The sequence below is a fragment of the Cavia porcellus genome, unplaced genomic scaffold (genome assembly GCF_034190915.1).
Source record: "Cavia porcellus strain 051 isolate PalLab524CR breed Dunkin Hartley unplaced genomic scaffold, mCavPor4.1 scaffold_29, whole genome shotgun sequence".
Classification (NCBI taxonomy): Eukaryota; Metazoa; Chordata; class Mammalia; order Rodentia; family Caviidae; genus Cavia; species Cavia porcellus.
In genome coordinates this window covers 17,549,045-17,566,583 of record NW_026947512.1, presented here as the reverse complement: position 1 = coordinate 17,566,583, position 17,539 = coordinate 17,549,045, and the positions used below count along the sequence as shown (strand labels likewise).

Below are 17,539 nucleotides of genomic sequence, written 5' to 3'. Positions count from 1 at the left end.
ACTGAACACTTTTCTGTAAGAGATGTCTAACAAATATCTACCTTTCACATTTTGCATGTCCTTGACAACGAGGAATTTAAGGAAATGTGGTATAAGCCTTTAAAAAGATTGATAGATACACTTGATCCTGTCTTTTAGAATTTCTTTTCAAGGGACCTCAAATGATCTAACTGCAAAGAAATCATGATGTGAAATAAATATATTATCTGTGACCCTGACAATGCAAAACCATCTTTGCTGATGGGTCAGGATGTAAGACAGATGGAGATAACTCTGCTGGGGCCTCTGAAAGGGAATTTAAAAGTTTGTGTCTTGCTGGAGAAGTAGACTTGAATTTTTATTTTGGGGGTTTGCTATATTCTACATATTGTGATGCTTTTGAGAAACATGTTTATGTTTGAGTAGGCAATATAATGGAAGTGCAAAAAATCCCAGGAAACATAATTGAGATAATTTCTTCTCTTTTCAAAATCTAGATACAATTAATCTTATATAATGCTATTGCTAATGAAAGATGTATTTTTACTGAGGGAAGAGGTAGTAGAACATTGCACGGCATAAATGACTGTATTGTGAGTAGGAAAGCAGAAGTGAGCGATCTGAAAGAATAAGAAATTAATATCTCTCCACCAATTTTTGATGAATTATCACCTAGTCAAGGAAAGATGGATGGAATTGTCTTTGCCTTTAAAAATTAGTTATTATCAGTAAGCAAAAAGTACACATTATTGATCACTTACTGTGCTCATTAAACTTTTGGACCAAAGAAGTCATGATAAAGAGAACCATGGTCACTGCTCTGAACATCTTACTACGTAAGTATTGAGATGCTGTCTGGAAAGTAACTCTCAGCTGTTCTTGTCCCTTGTGTGTTCAGGTGACTGTGGTCCTCCACCCATCTTGCCATTTGCTTCTCCAGTCATACAGTCTTATGAGACAAACTTCAGAACTGGAACTGCTCTGAAATACAACTGCCACCGCGGCTACTGGAGAGTCAATTCAAGTCACGTCATTTGTGATATTAATGGATCATGGATCTACAATGTCTTTTGTGCCAGTAACTGTCAATATTTATTCTTCTCAATTGTGCCTTACTTTCCTCAGAAAAGTGTCATAAGAACTTAGTAAATTCCTTAATTCATATTATAATCTTTGAGCAAATAGTCTTTAAAATTAATGTCACCTACAATATTTAGAAAAAGAAAACTGGGCATACACCATTACACTATTTTTTTCTAACACAAAGGCAGTAATCTAGTTCCTTTTTTGATCTATGTTTTGTGACTAAAGATGTACATTTTTGAGGATACAAACCTACGTGAATTACTGGTCAATATACTACATCCTGTATCATCACAGCAGCTTAATTAAACAAATGAAATTAGATACAGTTTTTCACTTTTTAAAACCATATCAGAAAATGGGTTATACTTTTTATTTCTCCTTATACTAAAAATTAAATGAGTATATTGAAAAATATCTCAGAATCTATCTGAAAGTTAATTAACCAGACTTTTTTTTTCCAGTGTTGTGTGTTGTGTGTACTGGTAGCCACTAATCATCAGTTCAATTTTCCTTCAGAGAAGCGATGCAGAAACCCAGGAGAGTTAGCCAACGGGAAAGTAGAAATTATAACTGATCTGCTCTTTGGTTCAACCATAGAATTCAGCTGTTCAAAGGGGTGAGTAGAAAGAAAACTAGAAGATTATTTTTGTAGTTAATTTTTGCATGGGGTTAATACATTTGTATGTTTCAAGAACAAAACTGTATCCAGGCGTGGTAGCTCATGGGAGCCTTTTGTCTGAGCACTCTAAGAGGACTGCGAATGTGAGTTTGTTCTGGGCAACTTACCAGGTTATAGAAATGGTGTCTCAAAAACAAATTCTCATTTCTTCTGAACTGCATTTATGCAGTTCTTCTCTGCCTTCTGACAGGAAGTAACTTTTAATAGTTTCTGATGTATCCTCTAAGGAGACTGAAGTCAACACAAATGAGCACCAATATTTTTTATCAGTATTGATTTTTTTTACATACTAGATATCTGACAGCATAAATTGTTTTGCATTTTTTACTTTCACTTTTTTAATCTCTTGACAAAATTACAATGACTGAATATTGTAAACCCAATATTGTAATCTCAATAATAATTCCTTCTAAGATTGTAATCCCTTATTTTGTCCTCTTTGTGGTCCAGAAAGTTTATATTTGTAATCTCATTGAAATATTATTGGAATCCTTCAGGGTTTTATCATGAAGTAGTGCTAATTTTGTGCTGAATTATTGGCAAGTTAATTCCAGTGTAACACCTTCAGTGCAACCCATGGCAAGAATAAAAACACTAAGAAGTTAAAGTTACAGGCAGTCAAAAGGTCCTGAGTCCAATCCAGGTGCGAATACTCAGAACAAAGGCCTTGATTCAAAACTTCCCCCATAGTTTATTATCTCGTGAAGATGGGATTGATTGAAGGATGAAGGATGAAGAGATTGGCAGGAATTATGTGAGCAATATGAGCTGAGCTGGCCAGGTGGAGAGCAAGCACCTCTGTAAAATGCAGAGAGGACAGCATGCAGAAAGACCAGTTTGCATAACTCAATCGAGGTAGCATTTGAATGAATGCTTTAGTTTCTGACAAGCTTTTGTGTGCTGGGAAGTCATAGCCTCTTAAACTGAAGCTTGTACCTGGTTGGCATTCCTGGAGATATATGGCTCTGTCATTCCACTGTGTTCAGCTGTTTATGAGGAACACGATGTGAGGACACAGGACACTATCAGTTGGCCACAAAGATTATATATCCTCAACCAGCCTTATTTGCATCGCTTAAAGCCAACTGAAGGGAGAAGGAAATAGCTTAGCCAACTCTGTACATATCAGTACATGGAGACAGGGCCCAGGTTGATTAACGCAGAGATAATAGTTCTGCATTCAGGGAGAGCTGTCCACTTGATCTTCTACAACTGATTGTTGTTTGTGTTCCCAAAACTTGTGTTTTAATTTGCCATGTGATTATATTTGGAGGTGAGACTCTTTAGGGATTCACTAGTCATAAGAATGAGGCCCTTATGAAGGATTTCCTTACTTTTAAAGAAGCCCATTTTCTGTACCTATGAGGTTACGACAGAAGATTAACCATTTGAAAACCAAGAAGAAATCCTGCACAAGAACCCAACCATCTGGTACCATTCGCACAAACTTTGCAGTCACTTAACTATGAGGATGACATTTCTATTGTTTAACCTACGCTGTCTTTCACATTCTATTATAGCAGCCAGAACTAACACAAATACATATTTGTGATCTTTGATCTTCACATTCCAAGGGTTCATTCATTTTGTGTGTGTTCATGAATATTGAACTAATATCTCATTGCTGTTGCAAAATACCTGAGATCAAAAATTAAAAAAAAGAATAACTTACTTTGACTTGTGGTTTCAGTCAGGGTTGCTTAGTCTCATTGCTTTGGGTCTTTGGAGAGGCAGAATATCATGGTAGGGAAGCAAATATGCTCACTTCCTGGCAACTAGGAAGCAGAGAAAGTGAGAAGAATGCTTGGGAAATCTCACCGTGCCCTTCAGACACACTCCAAACCCACAGGAGGAAAGAAATAATAAAAATAAGATCTGAGTTTAACGCAATGGAGACTAAAAGTACAATACAAGGGATCAATGAAAGAAAAATTGGATATTTGGAGAGATAAACAGGATTGAAAAACCTTACCAAACTAACCAAAAGAAAGAGAAGCCCCAAAATAATAGACACTAAGAAAGACAGTATTACCTGTTATATCACTGAAATTTGTTAGATTATTAGTAACTATTTTAAATGTTTATATTATGATGAATTGAAAAATCTAGAAAAAGCTGATAAATTTCTAGATACATGTGACCTCTCAAACTTGACCAAGTGTACATAAAATATTTAAGCAATAATATTAAGCAATAATATTGAGGTAGTAATAAAATATATTTATTATTTATATTTATATTATATATTTATTATTATCTCCAAACAAAGAAAAGTCAAGACTGGATGATTGCGTAATTTTACCAGGTCTTTAAAAAAAGAATTAACAGCAGTTGTCCTCAAGCTATTCTCTGACAGAAAGGGAAAGAGCACTTCCAAACTCATTACACAAATCCAACATAATTCTGATATTGATGAAAAAATAATAGACCAATATCATTGATAAACAGACAAAAATCATCAAAACTCTTGCAAACAGAATCAAAAAACACATTAAAAGGACCATACAATATAATCAAGTTGGCTTCATCCCAGCAGTGGAAAGATAATTCAATGTACTTAAATCAATAAATGCAATACATGATCTAAAATCAAAGATAAAACAATGTCACCTTTCAATAGATGTAGAAAAAATTTGTGGGCAAAATTAGCACTACTTCATGATAAAACCCTGAAGAAATGAGATATAGAATTTATATCTTACCTCAATGTAATTAAGGCTGTGTATGACAAGCCCACAAGCAACATTTCACAGAATGTATAAAAATTGAAAATATTTCCTCTAAAATCAATAATGATACAAGGATGTCCACTTTCATCATTTCTATACTTCAAATTTCAGCCAGACCAAGAGAAAAAAAGGGATACAAATAAGGAAAGAAATTACATTATTACTCTGTGCAGATGACATGACCCTTAACCTAGAAGATGCTAAAACTCCACCATAATTTTGAATCTGATTTAAATTCAGCAAAGTGGTAGGATACAAAATTAACATAAAAATCAATAGCATTTATATATACCAATAGTTACCCTTCTGAGAAATAAATCAAGAAAATAATACCAATCACAACAGGGCAAAAAATATAGTACTTACTGATAAACATGACTAAGGAGGTGAATGACCTCCCCAATAAAAATTAAGAACAATGAAGAAAGACATTGAAGAAGACAAAGAGGGATGATTTTCTATTTCAAAATATACTACAATGTTGTAGTAACATAAAAATATGGCACAAAAATAGACATGTAGACCAATAGAATAGAGGGTATAGAAAGAAGTCTATGTAACTGCAGTCATCTGATTCTTGACAAAGCATCAAAAAATATAAATTGGAAAAAAGACAGCCTTTTAAATATATAGTATTGGAAAAACTGGATATCCACATATAGAAAATTGAAATTAGGCCTTTACTTTTCACCCTTCACAAAAGACAACTCAAAATGGATCAAAAACTTAAATATAATACCTGAAATGTCTAAAAGAAAACATGAGGGAAAATTGAATTCATAGACCCACGCAAATAAATGAGACTCCAATAGCACAGAAAATAATAGCAATATTAGATATTAGAGAGCTAATATATAAATATGAAATGAACTAAAAAATTATCATCAAAAGCTCTCAAGTAGCCCAGTTATTAGATGGGCAAATGAATTGATCATTTTTAAAAAAATAAGTGCAGGGAAGTGGATGTAGCCCAGTGGCACAGCGCCTGCCTGGCAAGTGCAAGGTCCTCAGTTCGACTGCCAGTGTCAAATAAAACAAAATAAGTACAAATGTCCAATAAATATAAGGGGAAATTGTTGAGTTTCTTTAGCCACTGGGCAAATGCAAGTCAAAACTGCATTGAGGTTTCATCTTACTCCGATCAAAACAGCTATCATAAAGGATGCAAAAAATAAGCTACAATTTGATTAAACTATACCACTCTTTGGTATATTCTTAGGAGAATTAAAGTCAGAATAGTTAGAGATACATGAATACTCATTTTTTTTGCAACACAATTCTCAACAGACAAATAGGTATGGTATATACCTATATATACCATACACATATACCAAATATGGTATATACACACAATTACATTATTCAGCAATAAAGAAAAGTGAAACTGTGTTACTTCCAGAAAAATATGAGGAACTGGAAATTATCATGTCAAGTGAAATCAGGCTCAGAGCATCAATGTTCATGTTTTCCTGTGTAAGGAAATATGAGCTAAAAGTAGAAGAGAAGGGCTGGAGATTTAGCTCAGTGGCATAAGCACCTGCCTGGCAAGCATGAGGTTGTGAGTTCCATTCCCAGTACAAAAAAAAAATTATAAAGGAGTCTATTAGAGAAGCTGGAGGAGATCTGGAGAAGAGACAGGTTCAGAGGAAGGAGGAATGGGGAATGATTAAAGTATCTGTATGCGTGTACAAATATGCCAAAATGAAGTGTGTGTAACTAACACATACAAATGAATAAATGAATACAACTCTGAAAAAATCCCATTTGTTGAAAATTTCATGAGCATTCATTTATTATGACATAAATTCCATTGAAACGTTTGATCTACCCTTTCAGATATAGCCTAATTGGCTCAACAACTAGTCAATGTGAGAGCCAAGGTAAAACAGTTGACTGGAGTGATCCTCTCCCAGAATGCGTAAGTAAGTAAAGATTCTTTTCTGTCATAATTATACACGTAAACTGTATTAGACACACTATTTCTGGGTATCTCCATGGCCTTACAGATCCTTCCCATGAATTTGCAGGAATTTTAGATCTGCGATGATGCCCTCGTTGATGATTTTTTTCTGTCCACTTCTTCATTTCAGTTGTCAAATGTGATTCCCCTCCAGACATCAGCAATGGGAAACACAGCGGTACAGATGAAGACCTCTACACATATGGCTCCTTGGTCACCTATGTCTGTGACCCCAACTACTCACTCTTAGGCAATGCCTCTATTTCCTGTCTGGTGGCGAATAAAACAGTAGGTGTCTGGAGTTCAAACCCTCCGACCTGTGAAAGTAAGTGATGTTGATGCATTTGAAGTGTACTCCTTTATTAAGAGAAAAAGGTTATATTACGGAATAAATGGAATGATGTAACCACAAATTCAGCCTTGCAACAAGAAGTAATTCATTTGTTCAATTCATCTTACTGCATGTTGTATTAATTAGGATAACAAGTTATGCTGTAATAACAACCACAGCAAAATCTCCTGTGGTTTTTTACAGAAAAATGATTTTAAAGCTCCTCCCTGGTGCTCTGCTAGCATTGTTATCTCCCCAGGGCATGTTAGTCAGTGTTAACCAGGACGGTTTAGATCTTCTGACACCTCTGTCAAAACTTCCACAATCAGTTCAGCAGGGCAGAGAGTGAAGATCAGTTCCTGGTTCTTAAACTCTTTGACCTGGCAGTGATCTGTGTCATGGTCATTATAACCATTTGAGGCTTATGTGTTTCTGAATTCAAGGTTTAGACTTTGCCAGATTTTGTTGAAGACAAGCTTAGAGGACTTTATCTATAATGGCCAATATAATGTATCCTCAGTACCCAAACCCAAGGAATGAAAGAACATATCAGACTCTGCCTAAAATGTTTGTTTTGTGCCTACTTGGGGTAAATTTGTATCAGGTCTTCCTTGGGGCTATACCAACATTTATAGTCGTATCTTTATTTTCATTTCTTTTTATACTCAAATGCCTTTTTCAATGCTTCTTTAGAAGTCATCTGTCGCCAGCCACATATTCCAAAGGGGATATTTCTCTCTGGATTTGGATTCTACTACACTTACAAAGACACTCTTGTGATTAGTTGCAAGAAAGGTTACATCCTCAGGGGCAGCAGTATAATCCACTGTGAAGCGAATAGCAAGTGGTACCCTTCTATTCCCACCTGCGAGCCCAGTGAGTATAGACTGTGAGTGAGCTGCCATAGCTTCACCAGCAGTGACATTTAAATTATGTCGATCATAGATACAGGGCCACCGTAATCCCAATAATCATGCACATGAAATGGACATTTCCCCCAGTTTTTTGTTAGAAACTTTTAGCATTATTTGAAAGATTTTGTGTATATCATATACTTGTCACACCAGTGATTTTGCTGATTTTGTAGATTATATATTTGTTACAAAGTTTTCAGATAGCCAAATGGAAAAGTTCCTCATCTTAACAAAAACTCATAAATTATGAGCATTTGTTGGAAGATAAAAGTCAAATTCCTTTTAGACAGCTCCTTTTTCTAACTGGTACAAAGGTGTTCCATGAGCTGATGTTATAAATATGTACAGCTCACTCCTAACCCTAATTATACTTATTGCTAAAATTTTATTTAAACCTTCCTATACATTGAACACTGTTCTAAAAGTTTTATATTAACTAAATCATTCAATATTTACATCATATCTAAGAGATAGCTGCTCTATCGATTTCAAGGATAAAAACACAGAGACATTAACTATCACAAGGTCACATAGCTAACATGTTGTAGCTTATCTATGTCCTTCTGTCTTGACAAGAATTTAGATATTATTTAAATGTGTAATGACAAAGTTTAATACACGGGTGACTTGACCGATGTGTGCTCCCTTTATTTTTACATGAACCATTAGTGTGTGATTAAGTATACAAAAATGCGAGACTGAAGGCTAACGTGCAAATGTTTCAAGGGGCTTTGCTCAGCACCACTTCTGCAGTTCTAGGTGGTGACAGTGCAGTAATGTCAAGGGGGATGTCTCTTATTTTAATTCCCCATTTGGCAAAGAGATCTGCGAGTTAGTATGGTCCAGGAGCAGGGCTCCTAATGCCTGCCCTGAAGTTGGGCCATGCTACTTTCAGAGAGGTAGAAGCAAGGTGTCATATGGTTGGACCCACACTTGAAAATATCTGCTGCCTGCATTGTGCCCTGTCCCTCATGGCAGCCTCCCCAGAGCCGCAGGTGCGCAGTGCTTCACAGCAGTCTATGTGCCAGTGAGGGTGCCAAGTCTTCTTGGTGTTCCCAGATGTCTCTGTCATTGCTTTCTTGCTGAATGGATATAATATCGTTTTAGTGTACCAGTGACATGGCTTGCTCTGCCAACTCCAGTGACAGTTTTCTTTCTCCTTCTCAATCTCCTTATGTTCAGACGGTTGTATTGACTTACCAGAAGTCCCTTATATTTCCTGGGAGAGAAATGTACTTAGCCTAAAGAATCAAGAAATATTTGAGATTGGCTCACTGTTGAAATATGATTGCAAGACAGGCTATCGACCAACTCCAAATGAGCCTCGGACTGTCACTTGTCAAGAAAATTTGAAGTGGGCAATTTCCAAAGGGTGTGAAAGTAAGAGAATTTAAACTTTTTTTTGGATAGTGGTGGTGGTTGTGGGGTATATGTGTTTGTGTCTAAAATGTTGACCATAATCCTTGAAATGTTCTGGGACTCTATTCTTTGAGCTATGTATAGAAATTTTTGGAATGTTTAGTGTATGTTTCAAAATATGCATATTTTGAAAGTGTGGTTTCAATATTTCATGTTTGTCAATTAGATTTGATTTGTTTCAGTGTTATTTCAATCTAAATCTTTATTTATATTGATTATTTGCACTGATAACAATAGAGAGTGACATTTCACTAAGAATTAGTTTGTTACCTTTTCAGTTTATTTTAAACCATTTTTTCTTTTCATATTTTGAGTCATTTTTAGATGCACAAAAGTTTAGAAATCTATATTTCACTGGTGAATTAGACCTTTACTATGAAATGACTATTATCACAGTTGTTTTATGGTTAGCTTCCACTTTTATGTTAATATAGGTCACAGTCTTATTGAATTTGTGTTAGCATAGTTTATTGTCTTTAGTCTAATAAATTTTAACTTTTAAGTAATTTTGTATTTGAAATGTGTCTTAAAAGAGTAAATATAATATTAAATTGTTTTAAAATTTTCATGATTTGTTTAGAGCATTTAATCTGTGAAGTTAATTATAATTGTTAGTATATTGGAATTCATACCTTCTATGTATATAATATTTTCTCCCTCTTTATCTTGTTATTCATTTTGCTTGCTTGATTTTTAATTTTTCTATCTGCAACTCATATTTGTTTGTATTTTCTACACTTTTTACCTTTTTGCTGCTATGACATACCTTTGCTTCTTCCCAGGGAATGTAAACCTTTAGAAATCTTTAACTTGGCTGATTTCTACCTCACCAATATGCTTTTTTTGTGTTTCAATTTTATGTCTTAAATTCCATTTTACTATTATTAGTATTGTTATTATTGTTTTATGTTGTTATTACCATTCAAGGTTTCAGTATTGACATAACTAGTCAGGTCTTGGTTTAGAGTGCAGCTCTGAAATTTATACATCCTTCTTAGAAAAAATGGTTCTATTCTCCAGACATATCTCACTAAAAGAACAACTAAGAGAATTAAAATCTTGGCTTCTTAATATTTTGTGGTTTTCCTCCATTTTGTTTTTCTAATTGTTGTCAGAGGAAAGTGAGTGTAAACTACATAGCCCAACACTGCAAAATCAACATCTCATTTTAAAAACTTCTAATGAAGAAATGTTCAAAGGCAAGTTAAGTAATAGGAACTGAAACAAACAGTGCTTGGTATACTTTTTACCTTGGTTTCTTTTCTTTTTAATATGTAAAATGATACATATTTATGGTGTACTATATGATATTTCAATGCATGCATACACATGTAATGTTCAAACCAGGATGTATTGGTCAGCTTCCTAGTGCTGGCACAAAATATGTGACACTTGGAACTTAAAGACGAGGCTTAATTTGAGTCATGGGTTCAGAGAGTTCAATGTATGGCTTGCTGGCTCTAAGGAACAAACATCATGGCAGAAGAGCTTGGTAGAGCAAAGCTGTCACTTCATCGTGACAGGGAATAAGACCACAGGAGAACACCACCGATGAGAAACATACTCTTCAAGGCAAATCCTCAGCTCAGCACATTCAACTATGGACAACAGATCAGTCCCCTGCTGAGAATACACCTCTGCAATCCAATCATGACCCAGGAGTCTCTTAATTCAGTCAAACTGACAGTCTTAACCATGCATGTATCTCTTGAAACATTTATCATTTCTTTGCGAAAAAACATTAAATTCCGTTCTTTTATTATTGTTGAAATATATGGTGTGTGGGCATTAGTGTCTGTGTACAATAACACTGCAGAACTTATTTCTTATCCAGTTGTAACTAAGTACGCAGCCTTTGCTCATCTCTCCTTCATCCCTATTCTTACTTCGGGGACACCAGTATTCTTCCCTTAACTTCTGTGCATTTTGTATGGGTAATATTACATGATATTTGCTTTCCAGTGTCTGGATTACTTTATTTAACACAGTGATGTCCATTTTCATCTGTACTGCTGCAAACTGCAGGACTTCATCCGTTTTTATGACTGTGATGTGTTCCACTGTGTATGTGCAGCATATTTTCTCACCCATTTGTTAGTCGATGGATACCAGGTTATAAACTTAGACATGCGGTAAATGTGTCTCTTTGATATGCTGCTTTCATTTATTGGCCATTTGGATGTCGTCTTTGGGGAAATGTCTCTTTAGACCGATGGTCATTTTAAATTGTTATTTTTGTTGGTACTGATATCTAGTCAGAGGTACAGTTAGCAAATATTTCCTCCTATTCAGTAAATTGCTCATTGCTACTTTTTCTGTGTAGAAACTTCTTATTCTAATGCAATCCCATTTGTTTTAGTGCCTGTGCTTTTGGTGTCTTATCGGTTCCAACATTATTACGATTTTTTTGTATTTTTTTCCATTCATTTAATAGTTTCAGATCTTACATCTATATCTTGATACATTTTTTAGTTGATTTTTATGTATGGCAAGACGAAAAAAAATAGTGTCAATCGCTTACATTCTTTCTGAAAGACTCTCAACATATCCTTAGTGCTTTCTTTAAAAATCAGTTGACTATAAATATGTGGATCAATTTATTAGTTACCTATTCTATTCTGTGCATCTATGAGTCAGTTTTTTACACCAATGGCATATTGTCTATTATTGTAACTTTATTTGATATTTTGAAGTAATATTCTGCCTTGTTTTATTTTTGCTAAAAATTTCTTTGGTTATTCTGCTGCTTTCATGAACTCCAAACAATTTTAGGAATTCTGTTTCTGTGAAGAAAATCATTAACACTCCATTCAACCTGTAGGTCATGTTGGGGTATCATGGACAGTTTAACCATGTTGATTCTTCTAATCCATGAATCCAAGATGTCTTTTCACTGTTTTGTCCTATTCAATGTATTTTATCAATGTTTTATAGTTTTCCTTGGTTTAATTTATTCTGAGACATTTTATAGCTGTGAATCAAATTGCTTTCTTGATTTCTTTTTCAGATCATTGGTATTAAGAAATGCTACTGATTTTTATGTTTATGTTGACCCTATAACTTTATTGATATTTTTAATATTTCCATTATTTTTGGTGGAAGTTTTAGATTTTCTGGAAATAAGATCATGTCATCTACAAACAGTAACATTTTGACTTTCTCCTGAAAATTTTGCATGTTTGCCTTTCCTTCTTTCCTCTCTTCCTTTTTTCTTCCTCTTTCCCTTTATCACTCCCCCTTTCTGTATATATTCTTTCTTTCTTTCTTTCTTTCTTTCTTTCTTTCTTTCTTTCTTTCTTTTCTTTCTTTCTTTCTTTCTCTAGCTGGAATTTCCAGTTTTCTAATGAATAAAAGTGATGAAAGTTGGTATAATTTTCTTATTCTTCCACATGTCAGAGAGAACCTTCAAATTTTCCCCATTTGGCATGATATTAGCTGTGAGTTTATTATATGTGGACTTGAGTAGGTTGAGGTGCATTCCTTTTATACTTAGTCAACAGTCCTTATCATGAAAGGGTGTTAAACTTTGTCTCTTCTTTCATCAATTGAGATAACCATATAATTTTTTGTATTGTTCTGTTAATGAAGTGTATATTCTGTTTATGAATTTGCATATGTTGGACCATTCTTGCCTCCTTGGGATGAGTCACAACTGATAATATTGAATGATCCTAATGAACTGTTGGATTTGATTTGATAATACTTTGTTGAGGATTTTTACTTCTCTTCTTTTCAGATATTGGCCTATAATTCCTTTGTTGCTGCTGTGGCTGTTATTTTGACTAGCTTTGGTGTCAAGATGACATTATCCTTATATTATCCTCTCCACTTCATTTTTCATGTAATTTAAGAAGAATTGGTATTAGCTTTTTAAAAATGTTTTAAAACATTTGCAGGGAAGCCCTTTGGTTCTAGGCTTTTCTTTGATGAGAAATTCATTACTAAATCAATCTCACTACTCATTATTGCTCTGTTCAGTTTTTCTATTTCTTCATGCTCTAATCTTGGCAGAATGTATGTCCAGAAATTTTTCCATTTCTTGTGCTTGCCAAACTTTTTTTCAGGTAGTTTTTTTTAATAACAGTCCCTAATGATACTTTGTGTTTATGTCGTATTAATTTTTATGTCTTCTCTTGTTTCTGATTTTTATATATTGGATCTTCTCTTTTTTTCTTAGTCAATCTAGCCAAGTATTTGACAATTTTATCTTTTTAGAAAACTAAGTCTTCTTTCTCAGGTCTGAAAATTTCTAGTTTTGATTTAATTTTGGCTCTGATATTTACTATATATCTTTTTCTGATTTTGGATTCATTTGTTTTTGTTTTACTAGTTAAAACAGATGCAATGATATGTTGTTTATTTGAGATATTTCTACTTTTTTGATGGAGGAGAGTAGTTTTATAAACATCCTCCTTAAAACTGCTTTCATTATATCCTATAGTTCTGGTATGTTAGGTTTTCATTATCATTTTTTTAAGAACTTTTAAAATTTTCTTTTTAATTTCTTTATGGATCTATTGCTTGTTGAGAATATGTTGTTTAACTTCTTTGTATCTTTATAATTTTCAAAGTTTTTCATGTTTCTTTAATATTGATTGTAAGACAGACTTACTGGAGATAAATTCTCATGGCTTTTGTTTATCTAGAAATATCTTTATTCTCCTTCATTTCTGAAGTGCAACTGTGCTGCTACAGATTTCTCGATTGGCAGTGTTTTTCTCTCAGGGTTGTGAGTATATGCTCTAATCCCTCCTAGCTTTTCAGATATTGATACTTCTACTGATAAATCTACCCCTCTGTGAATTGGAGTACCCGTATATGTTATTTGTTTCTTTTGTCTTGCTGTTTGTACAGTCTTTGCTTTGTATTCAACATTTGAAAGCTTGACTGTAATTTATCTTGGTTAGACTTTGTTGGGTTGAATCTGATTGGCCTTGCTGTACTGTATCTGACTAACCTTACTGCAGTCTTCTCTAAGTTTGAGTACTTTGTCTTATTATTTCTTTGAATAAACCTTGTACCTCTTTGACATTCTTAAATTCTTTTTGAATTTATTCTTTAGATGCTGCTCATGGTGCCTGTAAGCTCTGTTCATTCATTTTCATTTCTTCTCTCTTTTATTCTCTGCATATTTTAAAATAGTCTGTATTTAATATAATTGAAATTTCTTCTGCTTTATATCTCCTACTGATTTTTTCCATAGCATTTTTTCATTTCACTTATTGTACTTTTCAGCTTCAGAGTTTTATTCTGAGTTTTAAAAACTTATTTAAATCTTTCTGTTTCCATGATACATTACTGAATTGTTTCTCTGTGTTTTCTTGAAGTTCGCTGAATTTCTTTAACATATTCACCACAGGACTATAATTTTTATGTTGTGCTCCTAGGCAGTTTTGATTTGAATTTGATTGTACTTGCTGGCTTGAAGCACTGATAGTACATGTATGACTGTCCCATCAAGTGGCTTGTGTCACATCTCAGGGGCTCTTTGACTACAGAGAATTATGATAATTTAGCAGACCATGTGTTATGCTATCTCAGTTGTTTACGGAAAACATTAAAAGGATATAAAACATTGTAATACAACTAACTTGGGATACAGTAGTTGTCAATACATATTACACACAACAAAAATGAGCAATTGTAAGAGTCCCATGTTAAAATTTAGACAATTAATTATTGATAAACTATTAACCTATGAAGAAATGCCATGAGAACAAATTACTAAAAAGTTGTTGATTATTGCAATAACGTTTTAAGTTGTTTGAATAGTAATCAGATATTTCTCATTTAATGATCAAGTTTCATTCATTCCTGCAACAAGGTTGGTAAGTGAATCTTTCACTACTAAGTGAGAAATTATAGATAGTATATACATTACAATATTTAGAACAAAGAAATCGTCAAAGGAAATTCCAACTTGGCACCTTATTTTTACTTGCATAACTCTTATATGCAGTATAGTAATAGAAGATAAAACTACAGTACTGTGTAATACAACCAGCAAAAATTACAGTACCGTACCATACAACGTACAAAAGATGCTGAAGTGCTATAAAAAAGTTATGTGAAACTGTACAAAAATAAGGATGGCTGTGAATCCAATCAGTGGGTCATAAGTCTGAATGACACACCTCAGTTGTAAGTCCAAACAGTTGTTAAACAGGCATCTTGCTAATCAAGGAGTGTTTATATCTAGACAGTAATTTTTCACATTCAAGCACCTAACTAGATTTAGTCTACTTATAGACTTTTTATTAATTTTGTGCAAAAAGATTGATAAAAGTGACCACCAGTAGTAAAGCTGCTCATTAGGACAGTCATGCCTGTACCACAGGTAGTTCAAGCTGGTAGGAACATGTTAAAAATATTTTGAATTCTCTGAGAGATTTCACATACTCACCACTTTATGATCAATTTCCAGGGCATTATTTTGTCCATTATGAGAGTCATGGTCCCCTGAAAACTCTTGATGCTTGTTGGTGTATGACCATGTTTGCACATTGAAGGAGTAATCTTTTATTTCATTATTATAATTTGGATTTGGTTATGCCCATCTATCCAGAAATTCTAATCAAGGTTTTTATTACATTCTCAGAGAATGTGGTCACTGCTATTTCAATCCTTGCACACTGAAAGACTTTTAAAATGGATATACCCTTTCAGTGTGTAATTCTGTAGCTATTAACTCAGGACACTGTTGCACAGCAGATTTCTGTAATTTATTCATCTTGCACTGTGATGGGTAGATAACTTTCAACCTGTTGGATGTCAGACGAGTTGAACTAAGGTCTCTTGATATCAAAGGATGATGGATTTCAAGAATAAAAGAGGTTAAGAGTTGGGGAGGTTTATTGAGAGAAAGCTCCTGAGAGAAGGAGGAATCTTGAAGGTGGATTAGTACTGAGGCTTTTTGTCCAAGGATTTTTATAGAGAAAAATTACAACTAAGAACAACATGGATAGCTATGGATCAAACTAAAATCAACTTATGGGATTGTAAGTATAGTCTCTTAGCTAATATTGATCCAATAGGGATCATTTATTTCGTTATTGTAATTTGGAAATGAGGCACATAACAAGAGTATATGGTATGTTTCATTAGCTTTAGCTTATTCATAACTACTTCTCTTTCTCCTCCTCTCCCTCCTATTCCTCCTCTTTCTCCTCCTCCTCCTTTTGAGACAGGATCTCATTATGCAGTTCAGGTTGACTTTGAGCTTGCTTATGTAACCCAGGCTAACCTTGAACTCACGGTGATTCTTTGCCTCAGCATTCTGAGTGCTGGGATTATAAGTGTGTGCCACCACATCCAGTCACATAACTTCTGACATAGAAAGAGCTAAGTCATTTTTGGAAAGGGATGGGAGTATGGGTCCAGCTTTTCTGGTCAACCACATATGTATCTGATGCCTATCTGGGTCCACTAGACGAGATAGTGCTAATTGCAGTATAATTAAAAACTATGCTGTTGTTTAAACTCTGAGAAAGCCTGCAGGCCTAGCTATTGCTTCTCCATCTTGAGGCCTGGCTTCCTTCAGATTTTCCCCCAGTCACAGTCTTGGTGTGTCTCCTCTATTGCACTGATTCTTTGGAAGGCTTGATCCCTCTGTGACTGCCTAATAATTTTTATCTAACTTAACTGTCAGCAATAATAGCACAATAGATAGTATATATCTATCAGCATCTCCCCATTTCCCTCTTTGCCTTAATCTTTGTAACTACCACTCTTTATTTCTATAGATTGATTAATGCTATCTTTCATAAGTTAGAGTAAGGGTTTAGCCATAGATGTGTTTCTTTGCTGATTTTCTTATTGCATTTTTTTTGTTTGTTTGTTTGTTTGGTACCGGGATCATACTCATAACCTTGCGCTTACCAGGCAAGTGCCTGAGCCATTGTGCTAAATCCCCAACCCTTTGGTGATTTTCTTAAACCCAATGATCACATTTTATCTGTCAGGAGTGTGTTGCCCAACACCAAATATGGAGAAAATGAGAATCATAAATGAAAGGAGAGACTTTACTGGTGTCTGTGTCTATGCCTATGAAGATTATATTTTCTACATGTGTGATGAAGGCTATTATCCTATTTCTGCTGATGGAAGGAGTTCTTGCCAAGCAGACGGCATGTGGAATCCTAAAATGCCAGCGTGTGAGTCAGGTAAGACTAGAGGGGAATTGTCCTTATTTCCCAAGGAGCCCTTATAGTTTTGCAAAAGAATACATTTCTTAAATCAGGTGAGTTTAGGATTGCTTTTTAAGAGGTGTTATATGAAGAAGGCCACGGATACACAGCCCTTACACCATGCAGACAGCTCGAAAACAAGGTATGTTGGGGACGGGGCTTATAGGAGATTTCTTGTAAAAGAAAACAGTAAAGTTGATAAAGCCCTTCAAAAGTCTCATTTCTCATTTTTCCTACAAGTATTGTTTGCAACCGT

General features: G+C 34.4%; 1 protein-coding gene across 2 annotated transcripts in view; it reads left to right on the top strand.

The window, feature by feature from the left end:
• The window catches only part of Zp3r (zona pellucida 3 receptor), a 30,786-nt gene that overhangs the window by 1,324 nt on the left and 11,923 nt on the right, over window positions 1-17,539 (top strand). For both annotated transcript variants that reach the window (XM_063239629.1, NM_001173027.1), the window contains 7 exon segments: window positions 878-1,057; window positions 1,582-1,681; window positions 6,310-6,395; window positions 6,564-6,758; window positions 7,458-7,640; window positions 8,861-9,058; window positions 17,059-17,259. In XM_063239629.1, coding sequence (XP_063095699.1) covers window positions 878-1,057; window positions 1,582-1,681; window positions 6,310-6,395; window positions 6,564-6,758; window positions 7,458-7,640; window positions 8,861-9,058; window positions 17,059-17,259 — 1,143 coding nt within the window.